Source organism: Carassius auratus, chromosome 35 (genome assembly GCF_003368295.1).
Source record: "Carassius auratus strain Wakin chromosome 35, ASM336829v1, whole genome shotgun sequence".
Taxonomy (NCBI): Eukaryota; Metazoa; Chordata; class Actinopteri; order Cypriniformes; family Cyprinidae; genus Carassius; species Carassius auratus.
This window is the reverse complement of record NC_039277.1, coordinates 8,087,498-8,111,391: the sequence shown is the minus strand read 5'-3', so window position 1 is coordinate 8,111,391 and position 23,894 is coordinate 8,087,498. Positions and strand designations below refer to the sequence as shown.

The 23,894-nt window shown below is 35.1% G+C and overlaps 3 protein-coding genes across 3 annotated transcripts; 2 read left to right on the top strand and 1 right to left on the bottom strand.

Annotated features, from left to right (window-relative positions):
- Nucleotides 1–5,932: 5,932 nt before the first annotated feature.
- LOC113054278 (secreted frizzled-related protein 1-like) lies at nt 5,933–10,486 on the bottom strand. Its single transcript, XM_026219710.1, has 3 exons — nt 9,788–10,486; nt 9,023–9,103; nt 5,933–6,798 (listed from the first exon to the last, which is right to left on the bottom strand). Exons 1-3 carry the CDS (start codon nt 10,287–10,289, stop codon nt 6,473–6,475), a joined length of 909 nt encoding a protein of 302 aa, XP_026075495.1. The 5' UTR covers nt 10,290–10,486; the 3' UTR covers nt 5,933–6,472.
- Nucleotides 10,487–14,291: 3,805 nt separating this feature from the next.
- golga7 (golgin A7) lies at nt 14,292–18,479 on the top strand. Its single transcript, XM_026219721.1, has 6 exons — nt 14,292–14,398; nt 15,300–15,422; nt 15,529–15,681; nt 15,766–15,867; nt 16,285–16,341; nt 17,570–18,479. Exons 1-5 carry the CDS (start codon nt 14,390–14,392, stop codon nt 16,327–16,329), a joined length of 432 nt encoding a protein of 143 aa, XP_026075506.1. The 5' UTR covers nt 14,292–14,389; the 3' UTR covers nt 16,330–16,341; nt 17,570–18,479.
- A 529-nt stretch (nt 18,480–19,008) lies between these two features.
- Nucleotides 19,009–23,883, top strand: r3hcc1 (R3H domain and coiled-coil containing 1). The gene is made up of 7 exons (XM_026219711.1): nt 19,009–19,600; nt 20,048–20,185; nt 21,068–21,554; nt 22,347–22,519; nt 22,601–22,671; nt 22,767–22,862; nt 23,100–23,883. The coding sequence occupies exons 3-7, from the start codon at nt 21,138–21,140 to the stop codon at nt 23,201–23,203; spliced, it is 861 nt and encodes a 286-aa protein (XP_026075496.1). The 5' UTR covers nt 19,009–19,600; nt 20,048–20,185; nt 21,068–21,137; the 3' UTR covers nt 23,204–23,883.
- Nucleotides 23,884–23,894: the final 11 nt, after the last annotated feature.

Here is a 23,894-nt window from a genome sequence, read left to right as displayed (position 1 = left end):
GAACATAAAATAATGTTGAGACTGAAGCCATGAACGCTTATTATAGCCTATGGAAGTGCTTGTGTAGTGACCTGAAGGACAAAATAATTAATTAAATAACTAAATAAACGATTCACATCCTGGGTAGTCAGCAAACAAACGTCATGCATCCGGGCCAACAGGTGTCAGTATAAAATCCAAAACGGCTATTGATAATATACAGATATTTTGAGAAAATCTGATGATTTATTAGATAGTTCACCAGGTAGGCACACACATGTCTTCATTTGTGTTGAAAGACAATGCTCTTGACAAATGGGAGTGTTAAATACTATTCAGTACATCTTCAAGTCCCCATGGAATATTAAACTCACTTTATTAAAGCTATAGGTTCATCTCTTCAATAGAGATAAAGTGCATAAGCCTGATCAAAGCACTTTTTCCAAAAAAAAAAAAATGGTATCCTTTCATAAAAATTCATATTTTTATTAAGTCTCAACAGGTAGGCTACTTCAGGACTGACCGTCAGGTAAGGAAGGTGCTGGCCTCTTTTGGGCATCTCATGTAATTGCATGGATGGATGATGCATAATGCTGTGGAGTGTTTCATAAATCAGTTGTTTGCTTTACATATACCTCTCATTGGGTATATAAACATGTCACTGACATATTTCATATGATGCATTTGGGATGTTGATATGTTTATAACGCTTTCTACAGGCATCACAGTGACTGACTGTCTCAGTATAAAGGTCAGGTCCTGATTATAGACATAAGAGACTGACTATCCCCTGAGAAAATATATCTGCTTATAGAATGACAGGGAAAAAAAACAGAGCAGTCATAAATTTGGACAAACAGTTTTTGTTTTACATATTTTTTCTCATGGTGAAAGACCAGACTTGAGATATGAAGCCGGATTTTTTCTCTCAATCATCAGGGAGTTTCCAGTGCCAAAACTGTATGGGTAGACTGAGAGAGAAAAAAAAAATCCTGGAAGAAAGTTTTTTCTCAAACAGAGTCTCCACAACAAATGTAATAATACAAAAAAAAAAAAAACAAAAGCATTCCAATAATAGATGAGGTAGATTATTTGACTGAAAAATATTTACTTCTCTTGTTGGTGACTAAAATGTAATACAACTCTGCAACTTTACCCCATATCCGATTTGTCAATGTCATAAATGAAACATATGAAAAAGATGTGTTTATATCCCCGAGGTATGAGAGGCCATCAGCTGATTTATGAAATCCTGCCCTCCTGCCAAAATCTGCTCTCACCTCACAGTAGGGGTCGGGTCTGTATCTCAAGACTTTGCTAGAGCAAAGCAAGTCCAGTGTGTGTCTACAGATCCCATCCCTGACAAATCCATGATCCACGACACACAAGCCAGTCATCATCTGTCCTGGTTATGTTTAAACTGAACTGCATGCTGTCCGGATTTAAATTCATCTGATTCTTTATTTATATTTTACTCGGTCCTTCCAAATGTAAAGGAGATGTTTTACAAAATGTCCAAGCTGCTCTTTTCCATATAATGAAAGTGAATGGTGTCCATGGCTGTGACGTTCTAAAAAAAAACATAAATTTAATTTACTAAAATAATATTAACATCTGTGTTTTTTTCTGCCTTTATAATATGCTAACAACCACCTTAAAAACACAGGAGGTAAAGAAAAGGACACAATAAATATACAGGTATTGCTTGCAAACAGACATAGTGATTCTCCATTCAAAACATTTATGCAAGAAAAAAAAAGATTAAAAAAAGGTTAAAGAATACAATGCACAGCTGTATGCAAAATCATTATGGAAACAGTCTTACAAGTCTTTATTCATCCCAATAGGGAACAAACTTTTAAAATAAAAAATCTAAAATGCCTCTGTTCTTTTCCTAATTAGATCCATATTACCTCCTCTTTCTTGAATTTTTATGTTCAATACCAAAAACAAAATAGAAAGGAAGACAAGTGTTTTGCTACTGGTTTAACTGTAAATGTAGAGATGTTTCTCCAACATAAGGACATTGCACTAATATATATATATATATATATATATATATATATATATATATATATATATATATATATATGACATTTTTAGTATTGCATGTAATAACTTTTAATATGTCTGTCTTTTAAAAAAAAATAGGGTGTTCAAAACACTTTATATTTTTGGTGCATTGACAATTAATACAGTTACCACATTTAACATTTCCAAGAGGTATTGTTCCTTTAAGAGTCCTGCTTGTAGATTTTTCCTCCCTTATGTTTCTGGATCTATTGTAAGCAATAAGTGGAGGGTCTTTAAACGTATCTTTTAGGGATGGATCATCTCGTAGAATGTGCCAGTAATTTTCCACCCCCCATACTTACATTGAAAGTTTTTGGTGCATATGTATCCACCCCCTGATGATGTTTCCCAGAAGCAGTATGTATGTCACACAGGTTCAGAATCTGAACAACTTGAGGGCTGAGTAATAACAGAATAAAAAAATTTGGGTGAACTATCCCTTAAAGGTACCAGATTTCAATCATGTTCTTGCAAATTTCGAAATACATCATTCTTGTGTCATCCACTTCGATTACAAAAGGACAGTTCTTGGACCCAAAGTTTCGAGAAGTACTTTACCAGACAGCATTCCTTCACTCCCCACAAGAGTCAAGAGCTATCACTGTGAGATGTTGAACAAACTGTTTAGGCATAATCTAGATCAGAAGGATTGCGCAAACGGACTTCAGTTGCGATAATTTTGTGCTAATATAAATAGGTTAAATGCACTACTAATAAGACTGGCATACAAAACCCTCATCATCGAATTAGGAACAGTGACGGCACCAAATTCAGAGTCCACGCATCCCATTTGGCAGGATTCACAGTTGGCATGTGTGAGAACATCAGTCCAAACCCCATGTGGAAGTATGTTTACCGCAGAGCCCATCTTACCTCAGATGCTATCCTGTGAGAGCATCATATTATTTATGGCTTTTACTAGGCTTTCTTCCCCTCAAGGCTGAAGACAAAAAACGCAAGTCTTTTTCATTCAGTGAAACTGGGAAATATGCAGCAGAAAAGCCAACAGCTGCTTCTAATGATCATCCCATAGAGTCTGGCAGGCAATGTCATCCCAGAGCACAAAACAGCTATTTGCTTAACCTGGATAAACCATCGCTACACGTTTGCACGAGCTGGGATCGGTCAGCTTCTCCTGGGGGTTACACACACTCAGGGTTTTTTTGCCATTTGCCATGTATGGATTTATTTCGAAACGTGTCCGCTGCAGATGGTTTGATTTCAGCTTGAATCACCCTGAAAGGATGTCAAAACAAAAGGTTGGGGGGTCTTCAAAAGTAACTAAACAGTTTTAAAGGAATGCAATGGGTTCAGTACAAGTTAAGCTCTATGGACAACATCTGTGGCACAAACAATTTCAGCTCGTCCCTCAGTTTGTAAAAACATTCAAAAATGCACTTCGAAATCTATGGGACAGGGTTCAAAAGCTCATATTTTTGGTATTAATTTGTCTTTTAACAATATCCAACAGTGTATACACATACGTCACAGATGAATTTCTTTCTTTTCTTTTTTGTTTTTTTTTCTGAAAGTCATGAAAATTTCCACCACATTTTCAGTTGATGTATAGTATTGAAAATATGACACTGAGTCATTATTAATTATACATTTAAATGAACTTACTGAGATAAAATGTCATAATTATGAAATATTAAAATGTAATATGAAAAGCTGAAATGATCACAGTTGAAATCAAGATAAAAATAGAAATGATACTGAATTTGAAATAAACACTAGAAATTACGAGGAAGTCAAATTATGAGATAAAATATAGATATTTTCTCATCTCATACTTTAAACCTTTTATCTCATAATCATGAAGTATATTGATTTATATTATTTTTTATATCCTAATTATGTCTTTTTTATGTAATAATTACCAAAGCATTATTTATTTATTTTCTAATGTGGTGCAACTAGGCTATCATAATAATCATTTTAGAAATATAATACATTTTTTATGAAGTTTTTTTATACGTTTTTATATTGTGAAATGAACAGTGTTTGCAAGCTTTACATGGCCACCCACCTCGACACAAACATGGCCACGTTATGCTCTTTAAAAGCAGCACCTGTGTGTTCAGACTAGAATGATTTCATGGCAGATTCATTTGCAAAGGCATGTTTTCAACACCAGCACTATCTGAATCTGATGCTATCACTGTTGCACACTTTATGATGCTGGGAATGTAAACAGGTGTAGTGCCAACGGCAATATCAGACACACACAATCACACACTATGGCATCACTCAATGCGAGTCATGTGGAGCTATCTGCTCAACATCTTTCAACTGTTCTGATGTGCTGACGTTAAATCAGACTCTTGTATGACTCTGATAACATATCGGTCCTTTACTGAAATCATGAAAACTGAAATTTGTTCCACCTTAATCAGATGGATGAAAGCAAGCGTTTTGAGACTTTTCAGGAGCAGGTCATTTCAAGGCCTGGCCTGTTGGAGCATGATAGTCTAGAACAGATCTTACTCTTTCACAGCTCATCAGCCACAAATAAGGGCACTTAAACCATATCAAGGTGATTACTGATTGGCGGGCATTACAACACAGATGTTTTCTCAGGAGAATGCCCTCAGTCCAAAACCTTGCAGTTTGCTCTGTTGAGTTGCTGTATTTCACAAAGCTTGTTTGAATAACCGTGGTTGCGTCACAGCCATGAACCATAATTTGCTACTTGCTAGTTGGAGGCATGCTAGTCATCAGGCACATTCTCACTCAGAAGAGCATTTGATTGGACAAAAATCAGTGTGGTTCAGGATGAGTCATTGATATTTTGGTCAGTTTTTCCTTAAGAGAAAAATATTTATTTTAAACATCAAAGTTTTACATTTTTTGAATTATATTAGCTTAGATGACGTCAAAGATTTGTTTTATTATTTCATTATTAATTTTGTTGCATTTTTTCTTACTTTATTTCCTCTTAAAGGGATAGTTCACCCAAAAATGAAAATTTTACTTACCCTCAAGGCATCCAAGATCTGTGACATTGTTTCTTCAGCAGGCAACAAACCAAGATTTTTAGCTTAAACCATTGCAGTCTATCAGTCTTATAATGGAGGTGACTGCGAAAAACAGCTAAAACATAAAAAAAAAACATGCACAAACAAAACCAAATTAAACCCTGCAGCTTGTGACGATACATTGATGTTATTATTGATGTCTTTTAACTCTAATTCACGCAATGTCTGAAATGCCAATGTTAACTCTCCTAAGCACGTCCTGTTGTGCGCATTCAGAAGCAGGCGCATGAGGAGGCTTCTTCTTCCTTTATGGCGGATCGCAGACTTTTAAGTGCATTACCACCACATATCTCTCAATTGGATCATTGACACGCTATCTACAATCTCAATTAGGACTGTCAATGGTCCACATACAAAACATTCATTAATCGGGAGTAACTGGTTAGATCTGAGTTTCTTTCCAGAATGTGAAAGCAGAAATTGCCATTTGTTCATTTATTTATAAAATCATTTGGATCATTTTCTATAAATTATAATTTATCATATAATAATTTGGTTTTGACTCAAAATATATTATAATAAAAAAAATAAAAAAAAACTTCTAACTGCCTTTCATCAAGAAAGCTGGGAGAGAAATATGTCCAAATCATTCCCTCAATCCAAAACAAACATCTCTGATCTGTCTATACAAGATCAACACTTTGTCTGGCTGTTTGCTTATTCAGGGAACATGCAGAGTCTGAAATCTTTCTAATCTGATCTGATTCATAGTGATTATTTTGCAGTGATTTCACAGCATGTGATTGTTAAAGCTGGACTGCTTGGCAGGACCCAACTGCTACTTGTCTTTTTTTTCTTAAAGCATTCACTGATACACAGTATGTAATAAAGAGAGCAGTCAATTATATTAAAAATATTTTTTAATCTTGAATGATTACAGTGAATTGTGCAAGTCCTCAGGCATGCTATAGGACGCCTTCCACTGTATGATTAATTGTGATTTGCATCCTATACAACAATAAACTGTAAAAAAAAAAAAAAAAAAAAAAAAAACTTTGTGTAAGATGTTATGTATTTTACCTAGTACCTGATAACTGTGATGAATATTAATAAACATAAACATTATTAACAGATTGCATGGATGTAGATATTATTCTACCATGAAAACATCAATATATATATATATATATATATATAAAAAGGCAGTGTGTGCAAAAGCAGAACTCACTCAACTGACTTGAAGCATAATGGAATGCAAATAGCTGTGAATAACTGTTTTTTAACTTGGATTGGTTAGAAATGTTCAACAACATTTTAAAATCTGAACTAAATTGCAAGCTGGATTGTGGCCTCTTTGGTTCCTTTATATACTGTACTGTAATGCAAAATGTAATATGTTATAATGGGAAGTTCACAAAGATTAGTAACCAGTTGATCAAAAATCACTTAAACACTCTCTCAAAAGCTGAACATTTGTGGCTTTTAAGTTTTTTAAGGGCCATCTTTAATTCTTTGCTAGATTTGTCCCACTTATGAATGCCTGTCAATATATACTGTTTCCCCACACTCCGGCCCATGATTAAATAGTTGCTCTGTCGGTTTTCCAGTTGTTGGCATGGGCAGTCTGCTCCATTTTTCAGGTAAAGCACAAGCTTCTTAAGGTCCTGCTTATTCAGAGTTCCAAGCTTCACCGGCTTCCTCTTGTTTTTCAGAAAGACTTTCCGATCTAAGTTGTCTATTTTGACTTCCTTAATCTTTGTCTTGATTGCTACAAACAGAAAAATGTAAGTTTGAGAAGTCATTAATGTTCATGAAAGTTTAAGTGAGACAATTTCTTTGCACACCTATGAAGTTTTTATGTTATGTCTGAAACAGTTATGCAGGTTAAAACCTTATATATATATATAAAACAAGCAAATATTTTAAGTATTTCTGCTTAAGGTCATAGTTGTATTTCTTTGCCATTGAGATGCTGAACACTTGGCTGTTTTTCATCTGTTGTCACATTTTAGCCAAGAACTCATTCTATTTTATGTCTTTCAGATGCTATTCTGTACTAATTGTGCAAAGCTGGATGGTGCAATGTGTTGTATCGCAATATCGTCCAGGGTGTGTGAGGATACGATTCTTGGGTACGAATCAAATTCTAAATCCAACCAAGATCAATAAAGAGTCTACACATTTTCTCCTAAACTAACTCAATCAATTATGTTAAAACAAAAAAGGTATTTTTACCAATCCCTGAGGCACTCCTCAAATCACTGGCTATCCAATCACTGCATTATGAAAGAATTTAAGCATTTTAAATTGGTTCTTGCCAATGTGGATTGTGGATAACAATGTTTAGCTTTACTAAAAACACAGAACATCTATCAAACACATTAAGTACTAACTTTTAAACTCTAGGACATGATCCACTGAGGTGCTAAATTTTTTTGTCCCCTGAAGCTTTATTTGCAAAAAACATCTTGCTCTAGTGCAGTGGATGGAAAATGGTAAAAAATGTTATTCATGTGCTGCATTTATACCTTCAAAATAAAACAAGCTTTTAATTTTTATTATAAGCATTTTCGCTAAAAACATTAACATAAGCAAACTTCATAAAATTTCTGGTAAACTGAAATGTACTTCATTTGGTTTTATGTTAAAAAAGTATTTAATATAATAATAAAGTATAGTTTTATTGTGGCTGAATCAGCATGACTAAATTGGCTTACAACAACAAAGAAATATCAACCCGTTTAAGGTAAAAAAAAAAATCTATATTTTGATTTCCACATTTTACAGTGTTACACATAGACAGTCATCCTATAATGACTAGAAAAAGCCTTTGTTGGGTTGGTGCTTGATAGCTTGCCGTAAAAAATAAAAGGTCCCATGAAATTCTTGCCATTGGCAAACTTCCTGTCTTTGACAACATCTCAGACCCTTAAAAAAAAAACTTCTGGATTCTGACCACATCAGGGGTTCTTAGAAACAGCACTTTCAAGTAGCTCTTCTTTTTTATAAATCTAAATAACTCCATTCGCTGTTGAAATCTAATAATCTCCTATTATACTAATACTAGTATGTTGTTTTACAAAGAATAAATAAATCAATAAATTCTGGAAATATACTAGGAGAAGAAAGGTTTGACCATGCTGAGTTGCATTCAGAAACAAAACAATGGGAATGGAACAACAACAACAAAAAAGCCCTATTCAGTTGTAAACAATACTGAATGCACAATATTCACAGTGTTTATCTGTACTGTGGTCACACATGTTGTTATGTTTAAGCAGCACTACAACATTCTTACTGTCTCAAGAGAGAAACAGATTTGAGGAGTGGAAATCTAGACAGTAATATTAGAAATATTTTTTCAGGCAACATTATTGGAAACAAATGTGTGGGCTAAAAACCTGGACCTGGGCAGAATCACAATGACAGGAATCAGCCGATCGAATTTTGTTCTCTTGAAGTCATTAAGCTCTGGCCAATGAAGCGCTCTGAAATCACTTGCGTTAGTAGCAGTATGCCGAAAAGTGTTTGGAACAAGATATGTTTTTCAGTGATTGATTTGTTTGTTTGAAAAGCTCTGTGCCAAAGCCCTTCACATCTGAAGTGCATTTCAATCTGCTTTAGCCAGATTTCCATAATAGGCTATATAAGGACTCATTTTCAAAATGGCTCTGATCTCAATAGATTTTTGACTTTGTAGTCGGTTTCAACTTTGTACCATAAGATCAGCATGTCGATAGCAGGCAGGAAAAAATATAGCAAGTTTATAATTTCTGTCTTGTTGGTATGAAGACTAAATATAATAGACAATAAACTGGAACTGGAAGATCTCACTAATTTAACTTATTTATGTTTTCTTTATTTATGTTGAATTTAATATAAATAGACTACATATTTAAACTAATAACTCGGATGCAATCTGAACTGAACTTTTGTTTAGGGTGATTTTTTTTAAATACTGATACAACAATGTTGCATTAAAAATTCTTTACCGAATTCACTGGCACACATGTGTTCCAGAATTCCATCGGTGTTCATCTCATTGTCACATGGTGGACACACAGAAGTGGCACCTTCAAAAAAGAAAACAAAAAAATGATGCTTGCTTATCAACTTGAAATGTAAGCAATTGCAAGATTGCTTAGTAGATTTAATAATAATATTCATCATCATCATCATCAATGTACTATTTTGATTATGTGTTTATTTTTTTGTTCATCAAACAGCATTTTTCTTCCATTCATTTATCCTTTTTCAACTTGTTTTTTACAGTTAAAATTCAAAATCATGAGAAGTTGCAACAAATTTATCACTGCAGGTTATGACTTGATTAAAATATGAATTGATTTTAACAATGTCATGTTAATTAAGAACACTAAATACATCTTATTAGCTTTTGTTTATTCGTTTGTAATGCATCACTCTTCGTGCATCTTAAACGATCAGCCTTATCCAACCATACACAAATCAAAACTTAAACCCAGTGTTACTTAGATTTTTCACATTTTTAAATAACAGTAACAAAATTTAAACAAATCAGTAAAATAGTAAACAGAAACGTATGAGAACTGTGAAGACACCACATAAAAACTATATTATATTTTAGATAAACTAGCGATTATGACAATTTATATTTCCATAATATATATATATTATTATTATTATTAATTTTTTAAAATATTTTTTTATTACGATTAAAAAAAAATAAGCTGATGGGAAATTCAGTCAAATGACATACAGCTATAATAGCTACACACCTGGAGATGTATCCGTATCATTGCTGCTGCTGGTGTTCATAGAAATGCACACGTCGCCCAGGGGAAACTTGTCACATTTGAGCATTTCAGGCCAAGGGAACCCAAACGCCTGCATTATAGGGGAACAACTGTCCCGAACGGCCTCGCACAGCCAGCGGCACGGAAATATGGGTCTCTCGAGGCACACGGGGGCGAAGAGCGAGCAGAGGAACACTTGCGTGCCGGGGTGACAGGCTTTGTGCACCAGAGGAACCCAGCTGACCGCTTGCTGCTTCACCTCAGTTATGGTTTCATGCTCCAGTAAATTGGGAAGCAGCATTTGGTGGTAGCCCACATTAAAACACAACCTCAGGTCCTCGGGAATGTCCATGCACTGGTAGTTTTTGTCGTCTTTTGGCCATAAATCCGGTCTCCAAGTGACGAAATAATCCTCGGCGACGAGCGAAGGGAGGAAGACAACTGGAGCGATGAAGATCCACAGCTTGGGGAGAAGGTTCTTCATGGCACGTGGAGAAAATATAACAGTTATATCCACCTGCGTTGCACTGTTGAGGCTTCAGGAGTATGTCTTTGCATTAGTGCTGCACTAACTGTTTTTTTTTTGGCGTCCTCGTTCTCCACAGTCCTGATATGGGAGAGAGTGTCGCGCGCTGCCGTTCGGTTGCGCGGCGCTAGAGTAAATGAACGCGCTTGAAGGTGAAACAACCAATAGTAATTCAACCGGCTTGGCGTAATGCGAAGATTGCTCAATATGCTCTATATTTTTTTTTCTTCATGCAAAGGGGCTAAAATATTGCATTAACCCCATGTGCCTACTAATCGAAAGATCTTTTAATATTAAGATCCGATTCAAAAGAACGATTCATTCGCGAAATTGGGCATCACTAGAAAGATATTACGTTCTTTATATTTGACACTGATGTTAAGAGGGTGATTTATGCATCCACAATTATAGTGTAGGTTATAACCAACAATATATTGAAATAATGTAATTGTTGTAAAATTATGTTTAATTTTTTTTAACAAGTTCAACTAGTTCATGAGTGACCTGAGCAGTTCTTCAAATAAATACATAAATAAAACATAAAAGGTCAGTTTGTCACACTCAAAACACTCCATGAATAGCTTTGTGTGTGTGTGTGTGTGAGGATCCATTGGTGAGCTAGTGATGTAATGCTACATTTCTCCAAATCTCTTCTGACCAAGAAGCAACCCCATCTACACATCTTGAATGACCTGACAGTGAGTGAACTTTTATTTTGAGGGGAACATTTTTGGTGAAACCATCTTGGTTGAAATGGCAAAACTGGCGTCTGAACAGCTGCGTTTCTTTAAGAGGCTTTGGGTTGAAAACCTTTAGTGTAACACAGACTCATAAAATGTAAGTGAAAATGGCTGTACATGGATTGTGTCAGTGGTGCATCTGTGAAATGTCTGATCTAATTCTATAAAAATTCCACCGTCTGATTTATAACAGTGATTGTCAATTCGGTCAATAACACCCGGATGGCTCTACTGCTACACAGACACATTATTTAGAACTTATAATTAAGCATCTGTGACTTTTGGCTGGGTGTCTTGGACTGGGATGCAGATGCTTGCGAGATGCCCTGCATTGCATCTCGTTTGCTTTTCACAATGATTTGAGAGCAGCTTTTAGCCAAATATAACTTCAACTTAAACGCCAATGTGGGCATTTCCTCTCTCACATTACTGCAGCTGTGTACTGGCTTTCATAACCACACAATTATTTCACAATGTTCATAATGAAGTGACCACATGCTATCATGGGATGCCAAACTCTGCATCACTTAAGATGTTTGAATTACTCTTAAATCTATGTCATCATGATATGTTTACCCATCATTTCTCCACACAAGAAGATCTTTGGTGGTAGCAAAAGTATCCCTCCAGTGAGACCGGCTGTTGTAAGAATCTTAGCGGACTGCGTGTATAAATAAGGCTCATTCAAAGATTTATGAATGTCTCCACTCATGACTTGGCTGGAATCAGATATTTTCTTGATATTTTATACAGCAGTCCTATTGGTTAAACATATTTTCTGTTCCCCTGATATTGCATTGGTGAAATATAAATAAAGTTGAAGAACACTATAAAGAATTCTTTGTAGGAAATGATTAAGGACTGAGTTGTGTTTGGGGTATTTTATAAAAGTTTTTGTAACTTTCTTCAAAGAATGGTTGTCAATAAATTCAGTTACAAAACCGATAGTTCCCCAAGCATGTCAAACACACTTCACTCCAACAGGTCATTATTTTTGTAGAAAAAAAATTATATTCTTTTAATTTTGCTGAATTAATGTTTTAAATATCTTAATGAATTCTTAATATTTTAATTAAAAAGTAAACATTAACTAAACGTATTTCACCCAAATGAGTGTTATTATTTTTAGAACTAAATCATAAAAAAAAACATTTTCATTACTTGAATAATCATTAAACATTACTTGATAAAAAAATAACTAAAATATAATTTACAAAGTTTTTTATGAAACTTATTTTCACTGAAGTATAAAATAACAAACTTAAAAAAATAATATAGACAAATTTATATATAGATATATAAAAATCAAAAACAAAAAACTTTCAAAAACTTAAACTAAAATAAAAATAAGCAAAACATATTAACACCCCCCATAAAAAAAAAAAAAAAAAAAAAAAAATATATATATATATATATATATATATATATATATATATATATATAATATCACTCACAGACACACACACACACACACAAACAAATTAACAGTATATAAATGATACTAAAATAACACTCTCCAGATTACATTGATGCATGCAATGTAAAAAAAGATAAATAAACTGCAACAACACAGAGGCATGGATTAATTTAAAATGCTGATGTGTGAATCAAACAACCTTTTTAAAGAAACGCTCTTGCCTGTTAAACTGCAGATTAAATGCATTTACGGAAAACCTTAACCACTCAGAATAGTTATAAAATTAAAACATTATTGCTATTTTTACAAAATCTTGTTGATCTGACAAACCGGTGCGCAGACGTCACAGCCTGTCGAGGTAGACTACAAGCTTATTTTATGTCCATACTGAGTTTATCCAGTGCCGTCTAAGGAACTGAGTGATGGTGAAAACCTAAGGAATGGATGATCTCACTGATGTATCATTCATCATGTAAGGCTGACTGAAACACTGCTGTAAAATTAGTGCGATTCCTTGCGTTCTCAATCAAGAAGACTTATCTCTGTTGTATGTCACCCTGCGTAAGTCATCCAAGTATGATTTCAAAAACACAGATGGAGACAAGGAGAGAGAGCTGTTTAGGCTTTAACCATTTCTCCTTTAGGTTGGACTCAGTCAGGGCCAGCCCGTGTCATAGGCGATCTTGTGACCCTCGTGCGCTCCTACACCCATATATTAAGCAAAATAATTTCTGACCTTTAACATAATTTTAGTACTGATCTATCATCAAACTAGTTAAAATAATGTTTGAATAAAACAAAATTGACATAAACGGAAAATCATAAGATTTGACAATATGATGTCCTGTTTGGATAGTTTAAACATTTTCGTCATGACATTATACGTCATCATAAGACATCTAAAATGGTTTTGCCATTTTAGAGTATCATTTCAAAAAAATGAGTGAAAAAAATTAAATTATTAGGGGCACAAGGCAGGAAGCGACACAAAGAAGAGGAGCAGAAAAAAAATCTATATAAAAATCACTTGTTAAAGACTGTGTATTAGCCTGTGATGTTTATGTAGTATTTTGAAATAACGTTAGCCTTTTTAGAACATCTTAGCTGACAACACTGACTGGATGTTCTTGCTTGAGTTAACTGCTTATTTAATTTCACTTTATTTTCTTTCAATTAAATTTAAGCTTCTGAAATTTTTTTTTAATATCAGTTACGTTAGCTACTGCTTGCTTTTAATTCACCAAAAAATGTCTTAATGTTTTTTTTTTTTAAAGACCATGATTAGGACTATAATCTAGCATTCAGAAATGAAATAATTAAGTTTAAGTCTGTCATTTTCCACTGTATGTATGCACAGAATTGAAATGAAAGGTATGTGTAGGCCTATGCTAAATTAGATGAACTATAGCTAGCTGGCTAACATGTACAAATAAAATACAAAATGTAGCCTTAATTTTGTTGCCTTTGTTGTCTGTTAGACTATTTCAGGCATTTCATATTGCTCATTTTTCCCTTTATTGTAATAAGTACTTGTAACTATAGGCGTAGTTGTGGGAGTAGCTCATGTCTGGTCTCTTTATTAGGCTTTTAACAGATTCAGTCATGAAATACCTACAAGGAGCTTCAACATCTCCATTTATTTATCAATATTTATTTACTACTAATTTATGTTAATACTTTTCAGTATTTATGTAATGTTGTGTTTATTTTATAGTAAAGTTTTGAAAAATATAATTTTGCTCTTTGATTTACACATTATTATAATAAATATTTTTTTTCCATGATAGAAGTATTTGGTTTGGTGTCGCAGCGGAACTGATGAATAAACGCAAAGGTTCCTCCCGGGCTGTGTTTTGTGGAGGACAGGAGCTGGAATAACAGGAAGAGGAGCAGCAGCCACTATGGCCGAGGTACGTGGATAAAAACTACATTGAATTACACTTTCCTTCTTGTTCACTCACAAACATGGACGTCTGAAGTAATGCGCTATAATCAATGTTTCGCTTTCCAACTATCTGAATAATACGTACGCTGTAAGAGCGTTAATGTTTGACTCGTTAGCGTTTCTCGAGTGCTCACTGCTCGTCAAAGATAAATATCGACGAAGATGACCAAGTTTTACATTCAGATCCTTTCTTTAACTGTCAGTACACTCATATAAATCTACCAGCTGCCCCGTTTAAAACGAGCTTCATGTTGTCGTCAGATTTCAGTCGTTTTATGATGCTACAAGGGTTTTGTGAGTGCAGTTTCTGTGTTTGGGTGTGATTTCCTGTGTTTTTAATAACCAAATTTGATGATTGATTAAAAACAAAAAGTTATTTCATCAGTATATCAGAATGATTTGTGAATAATCACGTGACACTGAAGACTGGAGGAATGATGCTGAAAATCCGATCATGTCACGAAAAATGACATTTTAAAAAGCATTCAGATAGAAACAAGTTATTTTAAAATGTTGTAATATTTCACAATGTATTATTAATAATGTTATTGCATTTAGTATCATTAGAGAACATAAGAGACTTGTTTCAAAAGCATTTGTGGTGTATTATTATTATTATTATTATTTTGACATGGGGAAAAACAGTTATCAGTTATTGATAATGGTTATTGGAGTGATAAAATTGAACATTTCATAGATTATCTCATAGGTGAGTGTCAACTTGTATGTTTTTATCGCAAGGAAAAACGCTTTCAGAGTTTTAAAGCACTTAATTTCCTTTAACCTGAGTTTTTAGAGATGGAGCTCACTGTTTTTGAGGACAGAAGTATTATTATTAATAACCCATACTCTGGTTTCCTCCCCAGACGCACAGCTTGCAGGACCTGCGGCAAGCAGCCGTCGCCTCCAAGGTTTTCGTTCAGAGAGACTACACCTCTGGAACCATCTGCAAGTTTCAGATCAAGTTCCCGGCCGAGCTGGAGAGCAGGGTGTGTGGACACAAAGGAACCGTTTACCACGGATCTGCATTTTACAGATATGTCTAAAGCTTTGGCTCATGGATTCTGAATACTGATAGTCGTGTTGTTGTTACAGATCGACAAGCAGCAGTTTGAGGAGACCATACAGACCCTGAATAATCTCTATGCAGAGGCGGAGAAGTTGGGCGGCAGGTCATATCTGGAGGGCTGTCTGGCCTGTCTCACTGCGTACACAATCTTCCTCTGCATGGAGACCCACTACGAGAAAGTGAGTTGACAGAGTGATAGGCACTAGATATCATCAACATCACATTGTCCATGTGGATTTCACTGGTGTGTTGAATTCATTCAGGTGCTGAAAAAGATTGCCAAGTACATCCAGGAGCAGAATGAGAAGATCTACGCTCCTCTCGGGCTTCTCCTGACTGACCCCATAGAGAGGGGCCTCAGGGTTGTATCCTTCCTACACCGTTTGGCTCTTTCTGTCTCCTGTGGAAACATCATATTAAGCAGCTCAAATCTTAAGAATAATAAAGTTTCTTGAGCAGCAAATCAGCATATTAGAATGATTTCTGAAGGATCATGTGACATTGAAGACTGGAGCAATGAAGCTGAGAATTCAGCTTTGCCTTTACAGGAGTAAATGACATTTTAAAAAAAATTCAGTAGAAAATATTTTCTTTAATTGTAATAAAATGTCACAATATTACTGCTTTTACTGTATTTGTAAACATCTTATTATGTAAGCCTTGGTGAGCATAAGAGACTTCTTACCCACAAATCTTACCCCAAACCTTTGAATTGTAAAAAACAACAGCAACACATTTGAGAGTCTTACGGCACTTCATTTCCTTAACTTGAGTTTTCAAAGGTGGAGATCACTATTTTTGAGGATAGAAGTATTGGTTCAAGATAAAACACACCAAAGGTAATGTTTTTTTTTTTATCTAAACATGATGATATCCAATATATTTCGTGAAATGCGGGGCTCCAGACTAACTAGTCTTACTAGGAGCACTGTAGCCTCTGAATAAACATTTTTAGGAGCACAAGCAAAAAATTTAGGGGCACACCTTAAACCAGCCTGCAATGCAATAATCCACATTTTCCCCATTTTAACTGTATTCCTGACAAATGCTTTGATAATAAATAGACTTACTCCTAGAAATGTAGTAGTATTATAATTTCAGATGGATATGACATGCATGCATATATTTTACATATGCATATATGCATGCATGTATGATATAATTACCTTTCTTGTGAAATTAATTTTTATTTCATGTTTATACACGTTTGACAGTAAAGCACTAAGCTCTAGTTGGAAAGCTTACAAAATTTATTTTTTTAACAACGGTAATCTTTATGTAATCTTTATGTAGAAAAGGTATATGATGTACTTTTATTAAATGTGCCATTATTCTTCTATCGTCTTATGTGGAACTGACCAACAACTTCAGTGATTATGAGCACAAAGAACTTTGTAACTTTTCATACACAAAAAAAGAGCAAAAATCTGACAATCAGATTTTTTGACCATTGGATTTTTATAATAATGTGTTTATGCTTATTTTATAATTCCAAAATATAAAGGAAAAACTATAAACGAATGACTAATAAACCAGTAAGTTCTCCTCTGCTGCCATCTACAGGTGATCTTGATGATTTGATTTGATTTTTTTTTAAGGAGTGTTTGTTCACTGCAGTATATTTTAGTCGTCCCATTAAAAATAACATTCAAATTGATTGATTTTGGAGCTTTTAAGTGCTGGAAAATTGTGTGTGAAATGCTTGAAAGTAACTGAAAACTGCTTGAGTTTCTCTTTCAAAAGGTTGAAATGAATGTAATAACATTCAACAATTTCTGCTACAAGACCACGGTTATAGCGTTCCTGATTTTCTTGTTTTCTATGTCTGTGCCGTTTGATCTGTTTATAACAGAGATTTCTGTGCAGAATTTGAATGCTTTTCATAAGATCTCGCAGCAATCTATATTCGTTCTGCTGTGAATTCAAATCACGCTGTTCAAATGAGTAGTGCGACTTTGTTTCGCTTGCTGTTTAATATTTCTCATATACAAAAGAGTTGAACAAATTACTCGCTCCGGCATAAAATAATCATCTTTAAATAAATCAATGTTTTATTTCTTCCTGCAGGATCCTGTTTGGAACGTGATTATTGGCCTGCTGGATTCAGAACCTGCTTCTCCATCTCATGATATAACAAACATTTTGCTTCAAATGTAGATAGTATACCTTTTTTTTTTTTTTTTCAGACCACTGATCCATTATTTTTTGTATTTTATATTTCACAGAGGGAGAGAGTGGTTGTATTCTGTATTTTAGTGAGACTCTCCAAACCATCTTTCCCTCAGTTAACAGCTTTCCAATGTCTTACTTAATCTGAGTTGTTTTAAATCTATGTTGTGCCATGTAATTTTATATTGCAGCTCCAGTGCGTTCCCTTCTCTTGTTTTCTGTATATACTTGTCTTGAATAGGAAGTATAGATTAAGTGCACAATGTTCAGCCGTAATACAGTTGCATCTTGATAATTCTGATCTTTTGTGACGAAAAAACTAAAACTTGTTCTTGGTATCTTCTCTAATTTGTGCTTGTGAAAATGATCATAACATTCAAGAAGAAGCTTCAGTTTTGTGTATGTGGAAATTTAAGACTAATAGTTATAGTTTGTTATATTTAATGATTTTCTGTAATAATTGGTTTAGTTATAAGTCACTGTTCTATTCCATTCCCTCTACAAAAAAGTTTGTGTATTCTTCCATGCTGTTTCACACTACATTTGACTATATTTACCAGTCAACTACTGTGCTTTTATCATGTCTGCGAGATAATCCTTATTACACACAAATGCCATAAATCCTTAAAAGGCATGGTTTGCATTTAATATTGCATCCCCAGCTTGTGTTTCAGACTGCTGTCAGGTCGAACTGTCTTTGCGTAAATCTTTTTATCAGTGTTGTATCATAATGTCTTTTTTGAAAATCTTTTGACACTTATTTAAACTATGTATCGTACAATAAATAGTGTTTTCTTGAACAAATTAATTAATTTGTCTGAAATGTTTTCATTGTATATATATATATATATATATATATATATATATATATATTTGTGTGTGTGTGTGTACATTATATATATATTAGTGCTGACAAATGATTGTTCTGAATAGCATCCAAAATGTTTTTGTTTGCATAATGTGTGTGTGTATATATATATATATATATATAATACACAAACATACATTTATATTGTAATAAAATATTTACACAGATATTTTTATCAATATTATATTAAAATGCGATAAATTCAGTTTCTCCAGGGTTTTTGGAGTTGAAGAGCTAATAATTACAATTTAAAAAGTATAATTCAAATAAAACACTTGAACAATCACATTTGAAGTGTTTAATTTGTTTACCTGCACGTGACCAGTAACCGGCATCAGACAACTGTAACTTCAAATCGTAGAGTACTTCAAATATTCAGTACTTCAAAAAAATGTGTTTTAGTTTCTTAATAGTGCTTCATACTCCAGTCCACTTGGTGGCGGTAAATGCACCAGAAGCGGTTTGCCACCCGCCACAAAACAGTATTCGAAGAAGAAGAAGCAAATACAGTGGTTGTTAGTTGTTTCTGCGTTAGCGGTTGTCGTTTAAACTGAGATTAAATCGTGTTTAAATGTCTGTTTAGAGCGGCATGAGATAATGTGTCCAGTCGCCTCCTAAAACGCGTTTACTGTAATTGCGCGAGAGTGTTTTGCTAAGCTAACTTAAGTTGCTAATGTTCAAGCGGTTAGATTCACGCTCAGACGTTTAATGTCCTTCAGGTCCCCCGATATACAGTAACCTAGTTGTTTGTATTTGACTCATGCTTGAGCAGGTGACAATAAAATAAGTGCTTTAAATTGAGGTTTTATTTAAATCTCTGCGTCTATTTTGTCGCAGTGAACGCAAGCACAGAACTTTATATTGCTGTTATACGCCGTTTTTTCTGGTTTCTGTGTGGAAACTTAAGCATCTCCTGTGAGTCTCCTCGGATAAAGCTCGTCCTCTAGCACCCTGGCTCTTCCTCGGGTCAACGGCTGTTACCTCCCCAAACAAGAGACTGAATTCATCCACACGATCCTCGAGGAGCTGGATGAGTTTGAACAGCGAAATGAGCACAAAAGGTAATTTCATCACACATCTGAAGAAGGGACACTGGCAGCCTTCACTGATAAGATTACAAACGTTATTAAAATGTTTGACAATACTGTTGCTCATGATAGATATTGGAACAAACAGTTCATGATCATACAGGGACATTAGGGCAACTTGGAACACCCTATAAGCTGCACAGTAACACCTTAAAACCCCGTATGTAACAGCATAGCTTCATAGCATCATGATAAAATCATTGAAGAAAACTAGCAAAACAATACTACATTCAAAACCACTTAGCAACAGATTAAAAAAAAAACACAGCAATTTGCATAGCACCCTAGCAACTGTAATGCCTTGACAACAACCCTAACATACTGACAATGACTTGTAGCATATACAGTGTATGTATGTATGAATATAAGGCTTTTGTGGCTTCCAGTCATATTGTCTAATTGAAATATTCGGATCTGTAGCATTCTACTCTTCCCTCCTATCCCGAGCCGACTTCGCTTTCTGATTCACCAAACCTGCGCGGATCATCCCAACCTCAGCACCTTCTCCGTGGGCGAGGGCTGCGCCCGCAGAGTCGTAGTGTGCTGTTCAGACCTCAGGTAAAGCTGCCAGAGTTTTAGTGTCTCATCATTGTGGTTCCCAAAATTAAGAAATTGTAATTACATTTTAAGATACTCGTTATCAGGCTGCAATTGCTTTTTATTGATTGCATATTATCTATTTATTATTTATTGATCCTCCTCCTTCTTTATAATCTTTTTTAAGTCTTCCTTTCTTAAATAGTATACCATTTATATAAGTTCAGAAAGTCTTCCAGTTTTGCAAGTTTTCCCACAAAGACTAGTCAGGTGGCTATTATTACACAGAGAACTGAGAGGCTATACTGCATCTGACCACTGGATTTACACGAATCATTTCAATTTTAACAAGGTTTCTTAGCATTTCAACATGCTACTGATGAACACCTTTGAATAATCACTCAGTGGGTTATTTAACCATGCATTACTATGTCTTTCGAAGGCTTTTGTCTTTCAAACAAAATAAAGTAAAAAATAAAATAAATCATCGTTATTTTTTTGTGAACCAAAAATATATTTACTTGAAGTACCACCTGAGATTTTAAGTTAACACAATAGCATGTTCACTGTTCTTTGACGTTGGTTAATGGGCACATGACAAGCAAACAAATCCAATAAAAGATTTTTGATTGTTATTTTACATTTATTTTAATTTTACATTTTCAGTAATTTAACTAATTATTTGCTTTTCATTAACCTCATGAACCCCCCAGCAGACGCTTCTCTAAGCCCGTTTTGTGCAAGTTGTCAATAACCAACTAAAATATATTCACTTTTTCTAAATACAATCAATGAGTAGTATGATTATATTACCTTAAAAACTACAGTTTTTGTCATGTCATTTGGAATCAGTAAGAAACTACAGTTTGTGTGTAAGCCAGCAGTGTGTGATGCATCTGACAGGTTGCCAGAAGAAGACCAGAGAGATGTGGAGGCCAGATCCCATGGGCGAGCACGCAGTCGGGACAGAGACATGGAGAACAACAGGAACACGCGCTCACTGGAGCCCAGCTTCAACAGCAGACAGAGAGCCAGACGGCCAGACAAGGCTGTTTACGTTCCGCGTGCTGCGAGACACAAGATCGATCTGGAACATCCAAATCCTAAGGAATCGTCTGAGGAATCCCGCTCTGACGTTACTAAGGAACCGCTTGTAGCCGATCAGAAGCCAGAGGTGGACAGCACTGGCCAGGCTCTGGGCGATGAGGAGTTTGTGCAGCTTTCAAGGTCGGGTCCGTCACCGTGGCCTGCAGCGTGGGACCAGACTGTGACTTTTTTTAGCGCTTTGAAGTTAGAAGACGAAACAGAGGAAATATTTGTCAACAACGCGTTCCTTCCTGACGATGCCACACTTCAGCAGCAGGTCGTTGATGAAAGTCTGCTCTCTGAGGTATTGTAACTTAATGGGTCTCATTCACTAATAATTGCATGGACTATTCAAATTCACACGCACAGTAGAATGTCCACCTGATTCACAACCAATGAATTTATTCTGGACCTTGATCTAAATGTTATTGAATTGCAAGTAATCTAAATGAGAGACTGTGGGCTCAAGGTTAGTTACTTGCATAAAATGCCCAAACCGTCTCCACGTAAGATCTTTCCGTACAGCTCTCCTCTACAGCCTTACATCACTCTCAGCAAACGTGAAAAAAAAATGGTAAATAAAAAAAAAACATTGACAAAAACACATTAAACATGTATTTTAGTTCTTTTCACTCCGGAATAAATCCTTTTAAATTTAAGGACAATCGGAACAAAAATAAAAATAGAAGTATAAAACAAACACAAATCAAAACTAAATGGACTATAAATGCCAAACCTAAACAAATTTAATGCCAAAACTAAACTTTAATTCAGCACAAATCCAAAAGTCATGATTTTCTTGTTTTTGTTGCCTTATTGAAGTTACACCGCATTCAGATGATAATATAACGGCATTTCTATTCTGGAAAATACAGTAGTATAGAGATGAAATATCCATGTATAAAACTTCACATTTGCAAGGCTACCCAGGGCATGTGATTTTGTGTATGTGTGCTTTCAGTTGTTCCTAAATCTTTGTAAATTTAGAATAAATATTACAACAAAACTTATCGATGAATCATGACTTGATTGTGAATACATCTCAACTTTCTTCTGTCTGTTCTCACACGTCTCGTTCATTCCTCTTGGTGGTTAGATCAAAGCCAAACTCAAGCATGGGGACATCACCATACTCAACACCTGCAGTGATTTCCCCGCCTATGCAAACATCTGGCTTGACCCACAGGAGTTCGGCCACGTCATCGAGATCTACGACTTTCCCGCCATGTTTAAAACCGACGATCTCCTTGATGCCTTTGCTGACTATAGGTGATAAGCCACCTCTATATTGTGACAGAAAAAGTAGCGATACAGATCTATAAAGTGACCGTTGTCTGCTTCCGTTTCCAGTGACGGGGGGCTGAAGATCAAGTGGGTGGATAACACTCGTGCTCTCGGGGTGTTTTCAAGTCCGTCAGCAGGTATCATAAGGCGGTGTTTTTTTCCATTCTGGAATCAAGAATTATGATGATTTATTTTCTTATATTTGACAAACCCATTTTTTGGCTCTGTTCAGCTACACAGGCTCTCTCCATTAAACATCCCGTCCTGAAGACCCGCTCGCTGCAGGAGGGCAGCCAGAAAGCAAAGTGGAAAGCAGCCAGACATGCAGGTATGAAAGCGACAGAAAAGACGCTTTACACAAAGATGGATTCACATTAGAAGACATTAGTGTCCACATTTAAAAAAGAAATGGCTTAGAAACCTTTTTTTTGTAAGTGTTCATATGGTTGATAAATACAGTAAAAACATTATTATTGTAATTTAATTTGTAATTTTTTTAATATTCATACGAGCACTGATCTGTATGTCAGTAGTATACAGTAATGATGATATGTCATCCATACAGAGTTCATTCAGCCGGTGAAGGAAAGGCCACGTACGGACACCGTGGTGGCTCGCAGGATGGTGGCCAGAGCGCTGGGCTTGAGAGGGAGAAACAAATTCAACTGAATAAATAGTTTCACTTCAGTCAATACCACGCTGGGAAAATGACAAATGTCCTTGACACTAACTACAGCACCCAGACCTGCGATGAAGACGCTCTGAAGCTTTACTTTAGCTGCAGAGCAAATGGAAATTCTCCAGCACATGAAATGTGTGGTCTCCCCAGTTTCCAGTATTAATTGGTTGAGTTCTGTACTATTTTAGGGAACGAGCTGATAGTATGTTAAGTGAAGATTTATTTCCTGAGTGAGTTTTGGTAAGCATTCAGAGAACTTGTGTTCTTTCGTCTTTAGCAGGAGACAGCCAGTGTTTCTCCAGCATCATTCAGCATCTGGTCCAGCCATGATAAAGAGATCCTTTTTATTAACTTCAATCTTTTTTAATACAGATAAGCTCTTTTGCTCATTGGATTTCCTGAAAATGTGTCATCAGGACCACAATATTGAATCTAATGATTAAATTAACAAGACTGCATCATAGGAAGTTCTTGTTGTTTCTCACTTATTTTCATGTTCAGCTTGTTTAATTTGAGATTATAATTTTGGTATACAATATATTTGTATCATATAGACAGACTAAATATGAATAATTGTGTTTTTACATGATTGGTTGGTTTTCTTCTGTTATTTTATTTATTATACTTATACAGTTTTTTTCTGCTTTGATTAAACGTTTCGTTTGGTGGTGTTTTGATTGG